Source organism: Polychytrium aggregatum (genome assembly GCF_025602895.1).
Source record: "Polychytrium aggregatum strain JEL109 chromosome Unknown BJ171scaffold_11, whole genome shotgun sequence".
NCBI classification, from domain to species: Eukaryota; Fungi; Chytridiomycota; class Chytridiomycetes; order Polychytriales; genus Polychytrium; species Polychytrium aggregatum.
The window spans coordinates 722,630-735,496 of NW_026516213.1; the positions used below are offsets into that span (position 1 = coordinate 722,630).

The following is a 12,867-nucleotide window of genomic DNA, read 5'->3' on the forward strand; positions in this document are numbered from 1 at the left end:
ATGTCTCATACTGCTCTTTCAAGGCATCCAAATCCTCGTTGTACTTGCTCAGTACCCACTGGAGCTCTGAATAAGTTGCTGACTCTAGTGAATCAAGAGGCAGCCCGTCACCATCTGCATGGAAAAACAGCTTCAAGACATCCAGCATCAAGGATAGATATGACGTTTGCCGTACGTTCCAGAGCTTCCTGTCTCGATCCGTTAGCGAGCCTGCCAATGGCGGTAGAAGCAGTGACTCTGCGGAGAGCAAAAAATCGATCCAAATCTTCTTGATAATCAAATTGGAAAGCCTGGTGGACAGATGCGCACAGATGGTCTTGAAGCAATCTTCAAGCAAACCCACGAACGGAGAAAGCGACTCTTCAACCTGCCTCATTGTGGCAGGCACATTGATCATATGTCCATCGACTGTTTCCTGGGAGTACTGAATGCCGGCAAAGACGCCGAGCACTCCTCGCTGCCGCTTTGCCGGTGCAGCCTCCTGGTCTCGTATGGCCTTTTCCATCATACCCCGGATATCTGGAGCAACCTTTGGATCAAGAATTGACACAACCGCTACATTCAGTACCATTCAAACGGATCACCTGCTCCCGGCCTCCACTCCTTGGTCAGAATTTCTCAGTATTTTTCTTACCAGAGAGGCAATGTACCGAATCAGTACCACAATGGACGAGCTTATCTCGGCCCTGCTGTGGCTGAGCCAAGTTGAAATATCGCTCGGATTTCGGTGAAGCTGCATCATCACTGTGAGTTTGCCACGAGGCCGCATCTCCATAGAAAGCTCGTGTGAGTTGTAATCCTCAAGGATGTTTCTCAGACTGGAGCCTTTCTTCAATTCCAAATATGCCTTCCCTATAACTTCGGCTGCTTTGGGACTTTCGCCCGACTTGGCAATTAGCTGGACCTCAAGGCGCGCCGCAGTAGGGAAGCTCTTCACAGTCGGAGGACCGTCGATCGAGCTATCGGCATACTCAACGTGAAGGAGTGTTGGTGGCTCGTCGAACCCCTCGCATGCCTCGTCCCATGGGCGGGTGGGCATCACAAAATTGATCCTCAGGGATGCATTGTCCTCGACGTCTTCGATCTTGACAAGACTGACCGACAATTTACCGCCCAAGCAGTTTTGATCTGTGCTGGGACAGATATCGACGGCATCGCGCAGGAGAGAGTGGATGTGGTATAGCCGGTTGACGAGATAATCGAGATTTGATAGCTTCAGGCACACCTGTATTTATATTGATTCACGTCCGTCAGCTTGCTTTGGATATTATCATGATTGCCAGTTGGCTCAGCATAGCCCTACCTCAACTAAAACCGTGGCAGATTCTCGACTACCGTATATTGGATGAAGAATCCCTGTAATGGAGTCGTTTGCCGAGACACACGTTTTTTTGATCTCGTTGACATAGTTGGTCACCATCGCGTGAATGACCTAATGGTATCAGCACGATGGTTACTCGATCGATATTCTGCAACCTTTCGGAGTTCATCGCGTACGAACTGGGATCGGATCGCAGCATCTGCCCTTCTCGCATACATCCGGACCCATCAGCAAACATCGCTACTTGCCTTCGAATAATCGAGGATGAAATTGTACTTCTGCTCAGGTTCGTCCCATTTGAGCGATAAAAGCTTCATCAGCTTGGCCTCAACGAGGCTCATGACGTCCAGGGCCGAGCTCGAGCAAGCGGGGGCTTCAGTATCGCTTTGACTGACCACAGTCGAAAACTCGTCAAGATCAATGGCTCTAGATACCCAATTCGGAGCTTGTGAGAGCAATTCATCAATCCAGGAGCTCACAAAGTACTGGAAGATGGATTCTCTTGTGGGGATCGGCCGTGATCCCGTCCTGCAATCGCACCAAACAAACCAATAGGTCTCAATGCGAGTGATGATGCGCGATCGCTTCTCTCATTTTATATGCTGCTGACGGCATCCGATAGCTTTCCAGAATACTGGAGACTCATGTCAGTATCCAATAATTGCGCTCGGGTACGTACAGCAGTGATTCCTTTCCAAAGAGCTCCTCCATAGACTGCACTCGCTCGTGCAGTTGGAACATCAGCTCCGAGACCTCTTCGTTTGCACTGCAGTTCGAGATGTCCGGGTCACCGAGTAAACTGGTCTTGAGCATATACTGGTAGATGGAAACTGTGATGGCAACAATATCCAGCTCTCTGAAGATTTGTTCGGTGAGAGGAACGGGGCATGTGCACCAAAAAACACTGGGTGAGCGCAAACTGAGAAAGTGCTCAGATGTTCTCGACGGGTGGCAGCAGCCCACATCGGGGTATTATCCGATCCATACGTTTTTGAAAATTCTGCATGACGGTACCTTTTGAATGGATCAGCAAAATACTGCACGTCCAAGTTGATATCGTCCACCAGAGACTCGGTCAGACGAATGTATCCCTCAATAACAGCTTGATGGTCAGATCGGTCAAAGGGCCGTGAGTGCTCGCTGAGCTGACGATAACGTGCTTTGCACGCATCGACCATATGATGCTGTAGATCCAATCGAAAGCTAGGGTTCGTTTCGGGGTGCGCTTCGCGGTAAATATCATTCTTCTTGATCATCCGTAGCATTATGAAGGTGGCATACAGATTCGTTGGGGGCGTGTTTTTGGGGAAAAGCTCTTTGTAGCGTTTCACCTGGTTGGTGAAGTAGACAGCCATCTCGGAAAGCAGATTCGAGAGGTATTCGCGCTAGTTGGACATAGGAACATTGTCAGAAGCGCAGGTCGGTATCAAATAGCATAGTGTACACCGAAAGCAAAGTTGCCATTAGTGTCCAACCTCAAGCACAGTGATCCAGCCGGACTGCTTGGCTCCGTCGTAGAGAGCTTTTTGAGAGACCCAGAGGGCAGCGAGCGGGATCTCAAATGACTGGTATTTGCTGAACAGGAGCTCGACCAGCATGATCTGCTGAAATGCGTGGCCCACACCCCAAACCCTGGCAAAGTATTTCAAGATCTGGTTGGCTTCGTTGCCCAGCAGATACTTTGTGACGTCCAGGATGCGATCTCGGTTCACAGTGAGCTCTAAGGTCAGAGTCGAGCGAAGCAAGTGGCGATAGAGGCTGAGATTGCGGAGCTTTGTAGACATGATGCGCTGCTGAAGGACGGCAAACTTCTCGGCTATTGCACTGAGTTTCTCTGCTGGCTGAGCGGCCGAAATCTACATCGCAATACGTGGGCGTAGAGAGCCAAACATACATGAGGCGTCGCTGTCGTACTGGCAAGAATATCTTAGAATGATATCTCGCAGATGATGAGGACACGCTTGAGAGATCTACGAGCCTGATGCCATCGGCAAGACTCCAAGCGACCAGCGCAGTAATGGCAGCTTGGAATACATACTTTTTTGGGGGCCCGATCCAGGCAAAACTCAAGATAAATCTGGCCACATTCAGCAGCTTTATCCTTGCCCTTCCTCGTCGGCTTTGATCCGAGCGACCACCAACCCGAAAACAAGCCAACAGAAGCACAGGACCGGACAATGGTCATGACCGAGATGGTAACTTGTCCGAGATGCTCGTCCTTCTTCTTGCCATCGCTCTTATCAAAGACACAGACGACGAGCTGATCTGCGATACTCTTGATTTCGAGGCTTATATGCTGATCCCATACAGGACTTGTTGTACCGCTAACGGCATCGGTAACGAAGCCAGCGAGCTCGTTTGCGGATTGCCCGTCCGGGCTCGGAAGGCTGGGCTCTATTTGAACCATGCAATATGGGTTCCGAGGATGCCCGTCTGGAGATGGTGCCAGGTCACTTGCCTTGACTGCAGTAAAGTTCAGAGTTTGGTGAGCGGCCGTATCACGCGAAGCACCTCGGTCCTGTGGAGAAAGCAGGCAGTTGGACTGCAGGTAATCCATCAAGATATCCTGGAAAGAGGGCCTGGGAAGGGACGGATTATTGGACCACTCCTCGAAGCCATCGAAGGCCAGGAAATCCTCGGGTGCGGGATACGCTGGACTTTCGAGCTGTATCACATTCATTAATGCCAGTATATACATCCTGGGCACGTTTATATCCTGCGAGGCAGAGCACGATCCCGCCAGAGAGGGGCGGTTGGGTGTCCGTGATATCGTATGAGTGTACCGATCAGGATGGCGCAGATTTTGAATTGTCTCTGCAAAAAGACAAAGTGTCCTACCGGAAGTATTTCAGATGAGACAATCCCGCTGCTCGCTGTTAACGGAGAGGGCTGCATCATGGCTGCAGCTCTGTCGACGCCAATTCTCAAGCGGGTTTCGGTCGAGATCAGTTTGGTCGAGCGATAGCGACTCGCAAGGCAAGGGCACAAAGAACAGGGTCAGACCGCCGACTCTGTCTCCCCCCCCCCCGACTTGTGCACCTCCAAGACTGGTAGGCATCGGGCCCTCGGCTCAGGACGAGCAGCCCAGCCCAGCCCGCCGCCGAGACGGAACCAAGGCAAGCGAACAACAGGCGGAGGCAGACGACCGCGCCAAAAACTCCGACGAGACCGAGACCGAGACCGAGACCGAGACCGAGACCGAGACCGAGACCGAGACCGAGACCGAGACCGAGACCGAGACCGAGACCGAGACCGAGACCGAGACCGAGACCGAGACCGAGACCGAGACCGAGACCGAGACCGAGACCGAGGCTGGGCCGGGGCCTGGCCTTTGGTCCCCCGGCTTGTTCATGCGGACACTTGTCATCCTCACACCAACGGAAAGCAAGCAAGATGCCTCTCGGTAAGCCATGGGTCGCCAGCCGCCATGCCGTTGCCCATCAACTTGATTTTCACTGATCGCTTCAACCACAGCCGACACTAACACGACGCTACCACACACCACCAGACTTTCCACTCGACCTGGTGAGCAGGGAACTCGAGAGCTTGAGATGTGTGATAAGATGCGGGCTGCTCATCGAAAGTCGGCCCGATGCGGACAAGCAGCCATTTAACTGGCTTCCCACTTCCGTCCCGACGTCCCCGAGGATGAATAGACCATTGAGCGCTACTACCTCAAGGATGTCCTTCGAGGTTTGTTTGACCTAGTCGCACCGGCATCCAACGAACATTTGCATCAAAGGCCCAACCCTCGCCGCTAATGCATATGCCACGGCTTCCCGGCAGCCATCATCCACTCTATACTGTTCCATAGGAGCTTTTCTATGACCCGACCAAAGGATGCCGACATCGAGCTTTTGAATATTGTTTATGTGAGAGCTTGCAAACGAGGCCTTCAGCCCAGACCAGAGTCCAAACGCCGCAAAGTCGATAGGCTGGCATTTTTGCAGGGTCAAAATCATGGCCTGGCACCGTCCTTGACTCGGATCTCACCATCGTATTTTGCATGAACAATGGACGTCCGATCAATCACCAGCCTCGTCTAGACGACCCCGAGGTGAGGTAGACGCCGAGCAGATATGGATGATCGGCTGGGCCGATACGAGGCGTACCGACAGTTTGCTGGGATCCGATCCATGCTCCCGCAGTCGCTGCAACACAGACAGCTACTGTACCGGGCTGACGAAAAGCCGGCGAACTACAGATCGAAAGGCTGGTCGAAGAGAAGGTCGCTGCATTTCTGCGAGCATTTGATCCTGCGGCTGGAGGCAGCAACACTGGACAGGTATCCGCTTGCTCGCTATGCGAAGCAGATTGCGGCTGGCTCTGAGCAGTCTCGGTGCGAGAGTCAACTGGATGCGCCGTCGCCCTTTGCCCGTGCTGTCGTCGCCAGAGACGCCATAACCATGTCGGCCTACGATACTTCCCATGCGCTTTGCCAGGTCATTATCATGTTCTCAGAGAGACGAGAGAAGAAGAGCACATGGTTCGTCAAGGTCTCAGACGATAGCTGCTGGGAGGTATGTCTTGGACATGGCGAGCGGATCCGTCGCAGCAAATCGGACCCGCCCAGCTTGGATATCCATTCCAGATCCATCATTTTGTCGATAGCAATGGATTGTCACCCTTACTTTAACTCAAGCAAAGACGGAGAAAGGTTTGTTGCATCAAACTTGCAACTGAACGCTGCACCGGCCATAGCCACTAAACGGCTGAATGTGACGAAGCCGCCAGCAAAATGCACAGCTAAACTGTTGACCACCTGGCACAACAGAGCAAATCGAATCCAAGAAAATGGTGGAAACACAACTCCTGAACTGCCTGTCATCGATTTCACAAAAGACAAATGACCACAAGGACCATATCCCTCCAGTAACCAACAACGACACATACCCTTTCCCATTCCAGGTCGGTGGTCTGGCTGTCGATGAGCAACAAGGCAAGCATCGAGGCTCGTCCTTTAACCCACCTGTGCCATTGCTTTTCGGCGCCAAATGCGTGTCCGTGGTGCAACAGATCATCGTATCAAACTCGGAGATGAAGTGGACCGGACTGATACAGCTCTTTCTTGAAAAGACGGGGCACCCGTGATTCCCAAAATACACTCGGGGCGGTATTTTCTCGATGAAGCTGACCCTAGCCCAAACCAAATCCCCTCAGGCCCTTCCCTGGCTTCCTGGAGGCATATCCAAAGCCAATCGCAATGTCCGTCTCCTTGGGGACGCCGGTTGTTCATGGTGAACAATGGTTGGTGTATATTCAGGATCCAGAAAAAAAAACGACAGCCGTGACTTGAAACAGAATGTTCGTTTCGTTTTGCGTGCGCTGTATATTCACGATCCAGATCTTGATCCAGATCCAGATCAGGGTCGCTGGGACTCGAACAGGGCATTGGTGTCATTTTGTGGCCACGCTATTCGCCCGGTCCGCGGGCCGGATCGGCTCCGACCATGCCCTTCCTCTTCGTTGTTGCTCTGTGGTATCCGCCTCATCGTCCAGCTTCATAGATCCTCGATCACATCCTCCTCAAAGTTGGATCGTAGTAACGAGGCTTGTGAGTGGATTGACTCGGACAGAATTCGGGGGACCTCTGAAGACTGTAGCGTAGAAAATCATGATGAGATGAAAGGCCCTGTGCTCATGCGATGGATATTGCCTCATATTCAAGGCGAGCCGATGCAGGCGGATCTCGTCGTCGGCAGCTGCTCGGGATGACGGGGCGGTGACATGATTGCGTTTGCCGCTCCAAGATGCCTGTGCGTCCACAATTATTGCTGCTGCCATCGAGATTCAGTGAACATGCCTTTGATATAATATCCGAAAATATCGCAGCAGACAGGGTCGCTTGGGCGCATGTCGCCGATGCCGATGGCTGCGTTGAGAACGACGCCGATGATGATGACGACGATGGTGGATTCTGTGGGGATGGTGGTGGGCCTGTTGGAGACATTGGCGCGAAGCGGCTCCAAGACGACGCAGTGTGCGTGCCAGGATACCACGAGCCAAGGCCAGCCCGCACTCCAAACAGCGGGGAGACTCGGCAGCGGTTCATTGCGGCTGGTGTCGATCTGCTCGCTGTGGTGCAGGATCAAATCGAAAGCCGATGAGAACCCGCTGAAAAAAGAAAATGGGACAATCCCAGGCACGTGACAGGCCGCGAGAACACCGGCCGCGCTCTCGCTGTCCTCTCGGCTGGCGAGGACGGACCAGCGGACGCGAAATGTACACTCGTCCACCATGACCCAACAACATCCAACGGGACTGGAGTTGTGGTTGGCTTTGGGGGATACACCATGGAAGCAATATGCATCGTGTCCATGGAGATTCAGCGGGCACTCATTCAAGACCCATGGGGCAGCCAAGCGACTCGTTTGCCCCTCTGCAGGCTGACAAAGTGTGCATCCGAGGTGCTCGACTGAGATGCATGCAGTTCATCAGACACAATAGATCCACCAGAGAATCAACGCCCATGACTTACTCCGTGGCTCAGACGCCCTCGCTCCATACTTCAAACCCTCTCGGCTCAACACGTATGTATTCCGAACGGATATGCATCTACATATGCGGCCGCGAGAACCCATTGTACCAGATGAGCATGATGTTGAAGCCGCTGGCAACCGACCCGGGTTCCTGGAAGACCTCGGCAAACTACCACAAGAGCTCGTAATGGCGGAATCAGCACACATGTTCGATTCGGCTGGATCCCTCAATCCTGTCTCCAAGATCCAGAGAGAGCTTGCGGTGGAAGAGCTCGAGGAGAGACTCAAAGCAGATTCGGGCCAGCGAGGCGTCGTAGCGGCCCTTGGACAGCTCGTCGCGGATAAAGGCGTGCTGGGCTTGGTACTCACACCAAGAGAACACCAAGCCAGGATGGGCTGCAAGCTTGGAGTGGATCAGCTGTCGACCAGCATAGGGGATGTGTGTGTCCTGCTTGCCCCAGATCATCAACAGCTCGGCTTGGATCTCGCCGGCCCGCTCGAGCGAGTCGTCGCCACCCTTGCCGAGAGTTCTGGAGTGGATATCGGTGGCAAAGTAACAGACGGCGGCACGGACTCGAGGGTCGAGAGCAGCCCGGAAGGCCAGATGGCCACCGAGACACATCCCCGTGGTGCCAAGCTTGCCGTTGCAGTTTGGGTGACGAGCAAGTTCATCCAAGGCAAGGCGAGCATCTTCATCGTAGGCCGACACGAGCTTGTCGACCTGGTGATTCAGTGCAGGCGGTGTGAGACCAAATCCGATGCATGGCAAGGGTGAGGATGTGGGCTCCAAATCAGCATATCCTGAAGCACAGCACTGGACGATGCGATTTCATCTTTCCTGCAAAGGGCTCCGCCCCGATGGCTGCGATCACTCAAGCTCGGCGCACGGACGTACCTTGTAGCGGTTGCCTCGATCGGTGCCCTCGACGTCATAGGGGATCTGCATGCCCAGGGGCTCAAACTCGTGGAAGGACTCGGGACATGCGACAACATACCCTGCAGATCGAATAGCCAGGAGGGGTCGCAGAAGGCGAAACGCAAGAGACCGTTACGGCACGCTGGAGAATTGGAAATGAAAAGACCGGCTACACTCGACGGACCAGGCCAGGGGACATACCATGCGAGGCTATCTGGCGACAGAACCGCTCGAGTGGCCCGGTGACCTGGTAGATCTCGGTAAAGACGAGCACGCCCGGGAACTTGGCATTCGGGTAGTTGGGCAGGGTATTGGGCTGGAAGAAGTGGATCCGCATCGGACCAGACGATGTCTGGACATCGCTCAGCGACTCGATCACCAGCATGTCGTCTTGTCGTGCTCAGGGGCAGATAAACCGCAGATGAGAGCGGCGACGGGGCTGAAGGGCTGGCGCTCAACGAAAGCAAGCCGGTGCCTGGAGAGCGGCCAGCCATTGGCCATCTTTGGCCAGATGCGCCTCCTTGCTTGCTTGCTTCCCTGGATCAGCCAGCGTCCATGATCCCAGCAAATCCCAGATGCAACAGCCGCCCAGCACCGACCGAACGATTACACGTTCCTTTCGGTCCGAGATCGTGCTGGCTGGCGTCCCACGCACCTCCGCTGTCTTGCGGTCTCGATGGGGCTCGAAGCACATGGGGAACACACCCAAGCGAGTTCAAAAATCCACACTATTCCATTTATTCGAGAGGGTCACAGTCGGACAAGCGCAACAGCATGGCTCAGTCGGATGCAGGCGGTTCAAGCGTTTGATGATTCGAGTCTTCAAAGCTGCCGATCCAGTTGTTTACTAAGAGAGAGAGAGGACGCACGAGTACGGTTAGCGCCATCGGAACACGGTGGGATCCACAGACGATCGCCGCGAAACAGGCACAGTGTACCAACCTTGGAACGAGCGCGCATCTTTCTTCTCTTACGCTTGAGACGCCTTTGGCGCTTCTTTCTCCACTTGTCACGCATGTCTGTGGGATGGGTGAGGAGCAGGGTACGTCAGCGGTGCGTTGAAGAGACGGGTGGGAGTGCTGCCTTCAACCGACCAGCCAGCCAAGCTGGGTACACCCAAAGGCCACGGCGGACGTGGCTCGCTGCCTCAACAGCCGATATGTACCTAAGTGAAATGGATTAGACCTGAGAGGGAGCTCAAGAAGGTGCTGCTGGTGGGCAACTTTTATACGCGCCGCGGGTGCGGTTCGAATGGGATCGACGGCCTCAAACTTTTCTATTTGTGCGACTGCACACACACACGGGCCAATCGCAGGCCCACATCTGATAAATTAAAATATAATTTCCGGCTGCCCTGGACACGGCGCGCGGTCTTCTCGGCGGGAAGCTGGGCGATGCCTGGTCACACGCGCTCCGTGTGCGCAGCTGGGCGGCGGTGGCACAACGCCATGTGGTTTCTGGGCCGCCATGGCGCTCGCAGTGCAGCAGCAAGATGGCAGCAAGACGACAGCAAGACGACAGCAAGACGGCTGTATTGCGCTCGGCCTGGACCAAACTCATGCCGCCACCGTCTCCGACGACGACCCTGCCGTGGCGTGTCCAGCTTCAACGGATGCTTTCTCTGCGCCCGGCTGCGATGCGGTGCTTGATGAAGTATCTGGTCTCGCCAAGGTCGCCGATTCAGATGGCGACGGTACTGGTGGTGTAGATCCGGAGGATGCAGCCGCGGGCTCGGTATCAGGTAGCGTCTGTGCTTCTGGCGGCGGATAAGCATGATGGACGGGCCGCATGCGCGACTTGAGCTCCTCGGTGAACGACTGAATCACGAGGGCAAGGTAAAGCTGGAGAGGAGCAGACATGGTGTGCGTGAGCATCGGCGCCAGCTCTCCATCGAGCAACTCCCTCCATCTCCCTCACACACAGGCACTCCCTCTCCGCCTTTGGATCCAAGCTGATCTCTGCGGCTGGCCATCCACAGGACAGCCCCTCAAGGATCATACCGATATGAGGAGGTTCAGAACCTCGCCGACCGTGCTTTCATAGAGTCCATCCCAGAACTTGACGTCGCCAGTGGCAAAGTCGCAAAACTCGTCCGCGCCGTCAAACTCAAATAGTGTTTGGGTCGGGATCCCCAGCATGCGCGCTTGGATGTCATGGATAGGATGTGCCGGAACGGCTCCAGACGAGGTGTAGGACGCGCAGGTGATGCTGAGGAGGGTGTAGTGGAAGTAGATCATTCCGAGGTGGCCCAGACCTATTCGAGGGGTCAGAGATTGACTGGGCGTTAATTCCGTCAATCTGAAGCGGAACGCATGTCCATCCTGTGTCCAGCGAGGGCCTTGCAACGTAATGATGCAAGAAGCAGCCAGGGCTTGGCAAGTGCACCCGCCAGTGTGCCATGCTGTCGATGTCGTTGAGTAATGCCTCGGATCGACTGTGATGGCTCCGAAATCGGCACCAAGATACCGACCGATATGAATCCAGTAGTAGAGGTTGAACATGCTGATGAGACGCAGATCTTGCTAAACGCGTCGAAGATGAGGCATTTGATGCCATTGGGGTCAGTGTGGGATGAGTCGCATGCGCGATGAGAAAGCGGTGTTCCGTCAGTTCTTGGGATCGAGGTGCGATAACGGTATCCGAATAAATCCACGCCCCGAATAACCAGTCCCCATGGTCGAGATGGTGGCTTCGTCAGTAGAGTGGCGCTAGCGCCCAAGCTCCAGAAGCGCCGTTGAATCGAGGCTGACACCAGGGATCAGGAAACTCGGAGGAGCCCCGATTTTGGCCGCATTCGCTCGATCGGGTCGAATCCACTTGGGTTGTATCGCATCTGTCCATGCCTCGCATGTGACCTAGCGACGAGTATGTTCGTCATGGGATCTGTATCGTTGATGTTGGGAACGAGACGATGGAAGCGAGCCCAGCTCGGACCGCAACGAGGCTATGCCTCACGTTTTGTAGCAACCTTGCCAAAGCAGGTCGCTCTATCGAGGTTTCGTCATCCCGACCCCACGGATACAGTGTCCACGATACCGTCCGACCAAGCATCCACAATGTCGGCCAGCCCGATTCTCAACCGTCCAGGAGGGGAAATATCCAATATTACCGTGATGGCTCCGAGCATTCCAAGTGACATAATCACCAGATCCACATATGCCAGAAATATCGACCACAGGCCGAACTTGGCCCAAAAGGCGAAATCGAACGAGCTCAGCTCGATGTAGTTTTCCAGAAAGGATGGGCGACTCCGGGTGAGGACGAAGAGACTCGAAAGAACGGCAATGACAGCCAGGTCGCACCACCAGTTGAGGCCGATAACGATCAGAGAGCCGGTTCGCAGCGCTGAGGACAATTGGACAAGATGTGAGCGAGCAGTCGAGCAGGTGGGCAGCAGAAGGTCGAGCGCCGCCAGAGGCAAGGGGGGGGGCAACCGGTCAGCCAGCAGACAAACGTTCGATGAGATGCATGAGCCCGAGGGTGTTGCGGCGAGACACACACATAGGCAGCCGCAGCAAGTGCTGAGGGGCCGTCGGCCTCGAACTGGCAGTTGGGGCGGGGGCATGGCGCTGTGCGAGCGAACACGGAGGCCGGCGAGGCTGCAGATACGAGGGCAGGACGATGCCGTGGTGGTCGCTCTGGCTCCCCGACAGGAGTTGCTCGATTTCGCGAAGGCGCGCTTTCCCTTCTCGCTGGAGAGATCGGCGCACCAAAGGATCTCGCCGAGAACATCCACAAAGCAGCGGGCCTGGCCATGACAGGCACAAATGCGGCCGTCGCATGGCCATTGCATGACCGAGGCGGCCAGTAGTGACCCCGGGCGCATGTGCGGCGAAGCGGGTGGTCGGGCAGATAGATGGACGAGTGAAATGTTTTCAGGGAGAATCAGGACATGCTCCCTATTCCCTCGTGCCAGCATAGTTACGATGAAATGAGTCCAACAGAGCCGCACGCATAGTATAGGGGTATATGAGGAGCTATACCGTTTCTGTCGTCTACCGACCCCACCGTCCCCCGCAAAAAAACCGGTATAGTTCCTCATATACCCCTATACTACTGGTGTCCCGTTTCGTTTTGGGAACGCTGTAAGCGGGAACTGTTCGCAAGACGGCCAAGCAAGATCAGACAGGCCGACGTGCACGCCCTCTACT

At 54.8% G+C, this 12,867-nt stretch overlaps 4 protein-coding genes across 4 annotated transcripts; 1 reads left to right on the forward strand and 3 right to left on the reverse strand.

The window, feature by feature from the left end:
- Positions 1-48: 48 nt before the first annotated feature.
- BJ171DRAFT_597610 (uncharacterized protein) lies at positions 49-4,549 on the reverse strand (the record flags this gene model as incomplete). Its single annotated transcript, XM_053114772.1, has 10 exons — positions 4,160-4,549; positions 3,360-4,037; positions 2,797-3,177; positions 2,336-2,706; positions 2,001-2,177; positions 1,570-1,849; positions 1,304-1,432; positions 635-1,225; positions 176-529; positions 49-84 (listed from the first exon to the last, which is right to left on the reverse strand). The coding sequence occupies exons 1-10, from the start codon at positions 4,217-4,219 to the stop codon at positions 49-51; spliced, it is 3,057 nt and encodes a 1,018-aa protein (XP_052968545.1). The 5' UTR covers positions 4,220-4,549.
- A 36-nt stretch (positions 4,550-4,585) lies between these two features.
- On the forward strand, positions 4,586-6,542 carry BJ171DRAFT_497913 (autophagy-related protein). Its single transcript, XM_053110316.1, has 10 exons — positions 4,586-4,724; positions 4,830-4,846; positions 4,978-5,014; positions 5,108-5,193; positions 5,358-5,378; positions 5,526-5,606; positions 5,764-5,841; positions 5,933-5,978; positions 6,096-6,229; positions 6,338-6,542. Exons 1-10 carry the CDS (start codon positions 4,715-4,717, stop codon positions 6,410-6,412), a joined length of 585 nt encoding a protein of 194 aa, XP_052968546.1. The 5' UTR covers positions 4,586-4,714; the 3' UTR covers positions 6,413-6,542.
- Positions 6,543-7,839: 1,297 nt separating this feature from the next.
- Positions 7,840-9,174, reverse strand: BJ171DRAFT_497923 (Alpha/Beta hydrolase protein). The gene is made up of 3 exons (XM_053110317.1): positions 8,918-9,174; positions 8,696-8,796; positions 7,840-8,521 (listed from the first exon to the last, which is right to left on the reverse strand). The coding sequence occupies exons 1-3, from the start codon at positions 9,099-9,101 to the stop codon at positions 7,997-7,999; spliced, it is 810 nt and encodes a 269-aa protein (XP_052968547.1). The 5' UTR covers positions 9,102-9,174; the 3' UTR covers positions 7,840-7,996.
- Positions 9,175-9,980: 806 nt separating this feature from the next.
- On the reverse strand, positions 9,981-12,336 carry BJ171DRAFT_497926 (uncharacterized protein). Its single transcript, XM_053110318.1, has 5 exons — positions 12,218-12,336; positions 11,826-12,061; positions 11,187-11,238; positions 10,717-10,970; positions 9,981-10,557 (listed from the first exon to the last, which is right to left on the reverse strand). The coding sequence occupies exons 1-5, from the start codon at positions 12,279-12,281 to the stop codon at positions 10,273-10,275; spliced, it is 891 nt and encodes a 296-aa protein (XP_052968548.1). The 5' UTR covers positions 12,282-12,336; the 3' UTR covers positions 9,981-10,272.
- Positions 12,337-12,867: the final 531 nt, after the last annotated feature.

What these genes read in the sequence shown, in the direction of transcription:
- BJ171DRAFT_497926 (XM_053110318.1), bottom strand. Translation starts at nt 12,281, where the DNA reads ATGCCCCCGCCCCAACTGCCAGTTCGAGGCCGACGGCCCCTCAGCACT. An exon ending in GAATGCTCGGAGCCATCACG is followed by an intron (nt 11,239 to 11,825) that starts GTAATATTGGAT and finishes CGACGCGTTTAG; the next exon opens with CAAGATCTGCGTCTCATCAG. An exon ending in TTCTGAACCTCCTCATATCG is followed by an intron (nt 10,558 to 10,716) that starts GTATGATCCTTG and finishes GCTCCTCTCCAG; the next exon opens with CTTTACCTTGCCCTCGTGAT.
- BJ171DRAFT_497913 (XM_053110316.1), top strand. An exon ending in AGCTTTTGAATATTGTTTAT is followed by an intron (nt 5,194 to 5,357) that starts GTGAGAGCTTGC and finishes ATCAATCACCAG; the next exon opens with CCTCGTCTAGACGACCCCGA. An exon ending in CATACCCTTTCCCATTCCAG is followed by an intron (nt 6,230 to 6,337) that starts GTCGGTGGTCTG and finishes GTGGTGCAACAG; the next exon opens with ATCATCGTATCAAACTCGGA.
- BJ171DRAFT_497923 (XM_053110317.1), bottom strand. Translation starts at nt 9,101, where the DNA reads ATGCTGGTGATCGAGTCGCTGAGCGATGTCCAGACATCGTCTGGTCCG. An exon ending in TCGCCAGATAGCCTCGCATG is followed by an intron (nt 8,797 to 8,917) that starts GTATGTCCCCTG and finishes TTCGATCTGCAG; the next exon opens with GGTATGTTGTCGCATGTCCC. An exon ending in ATCGAGGCAACCGCTACAAG is followed by an intron (nt 8,522 to 8,695) that starts GTACGTCCGTGC and finishes CTGAATCACCAG; the next exon opens with GTCGACAAGCTCGTGTCGGC.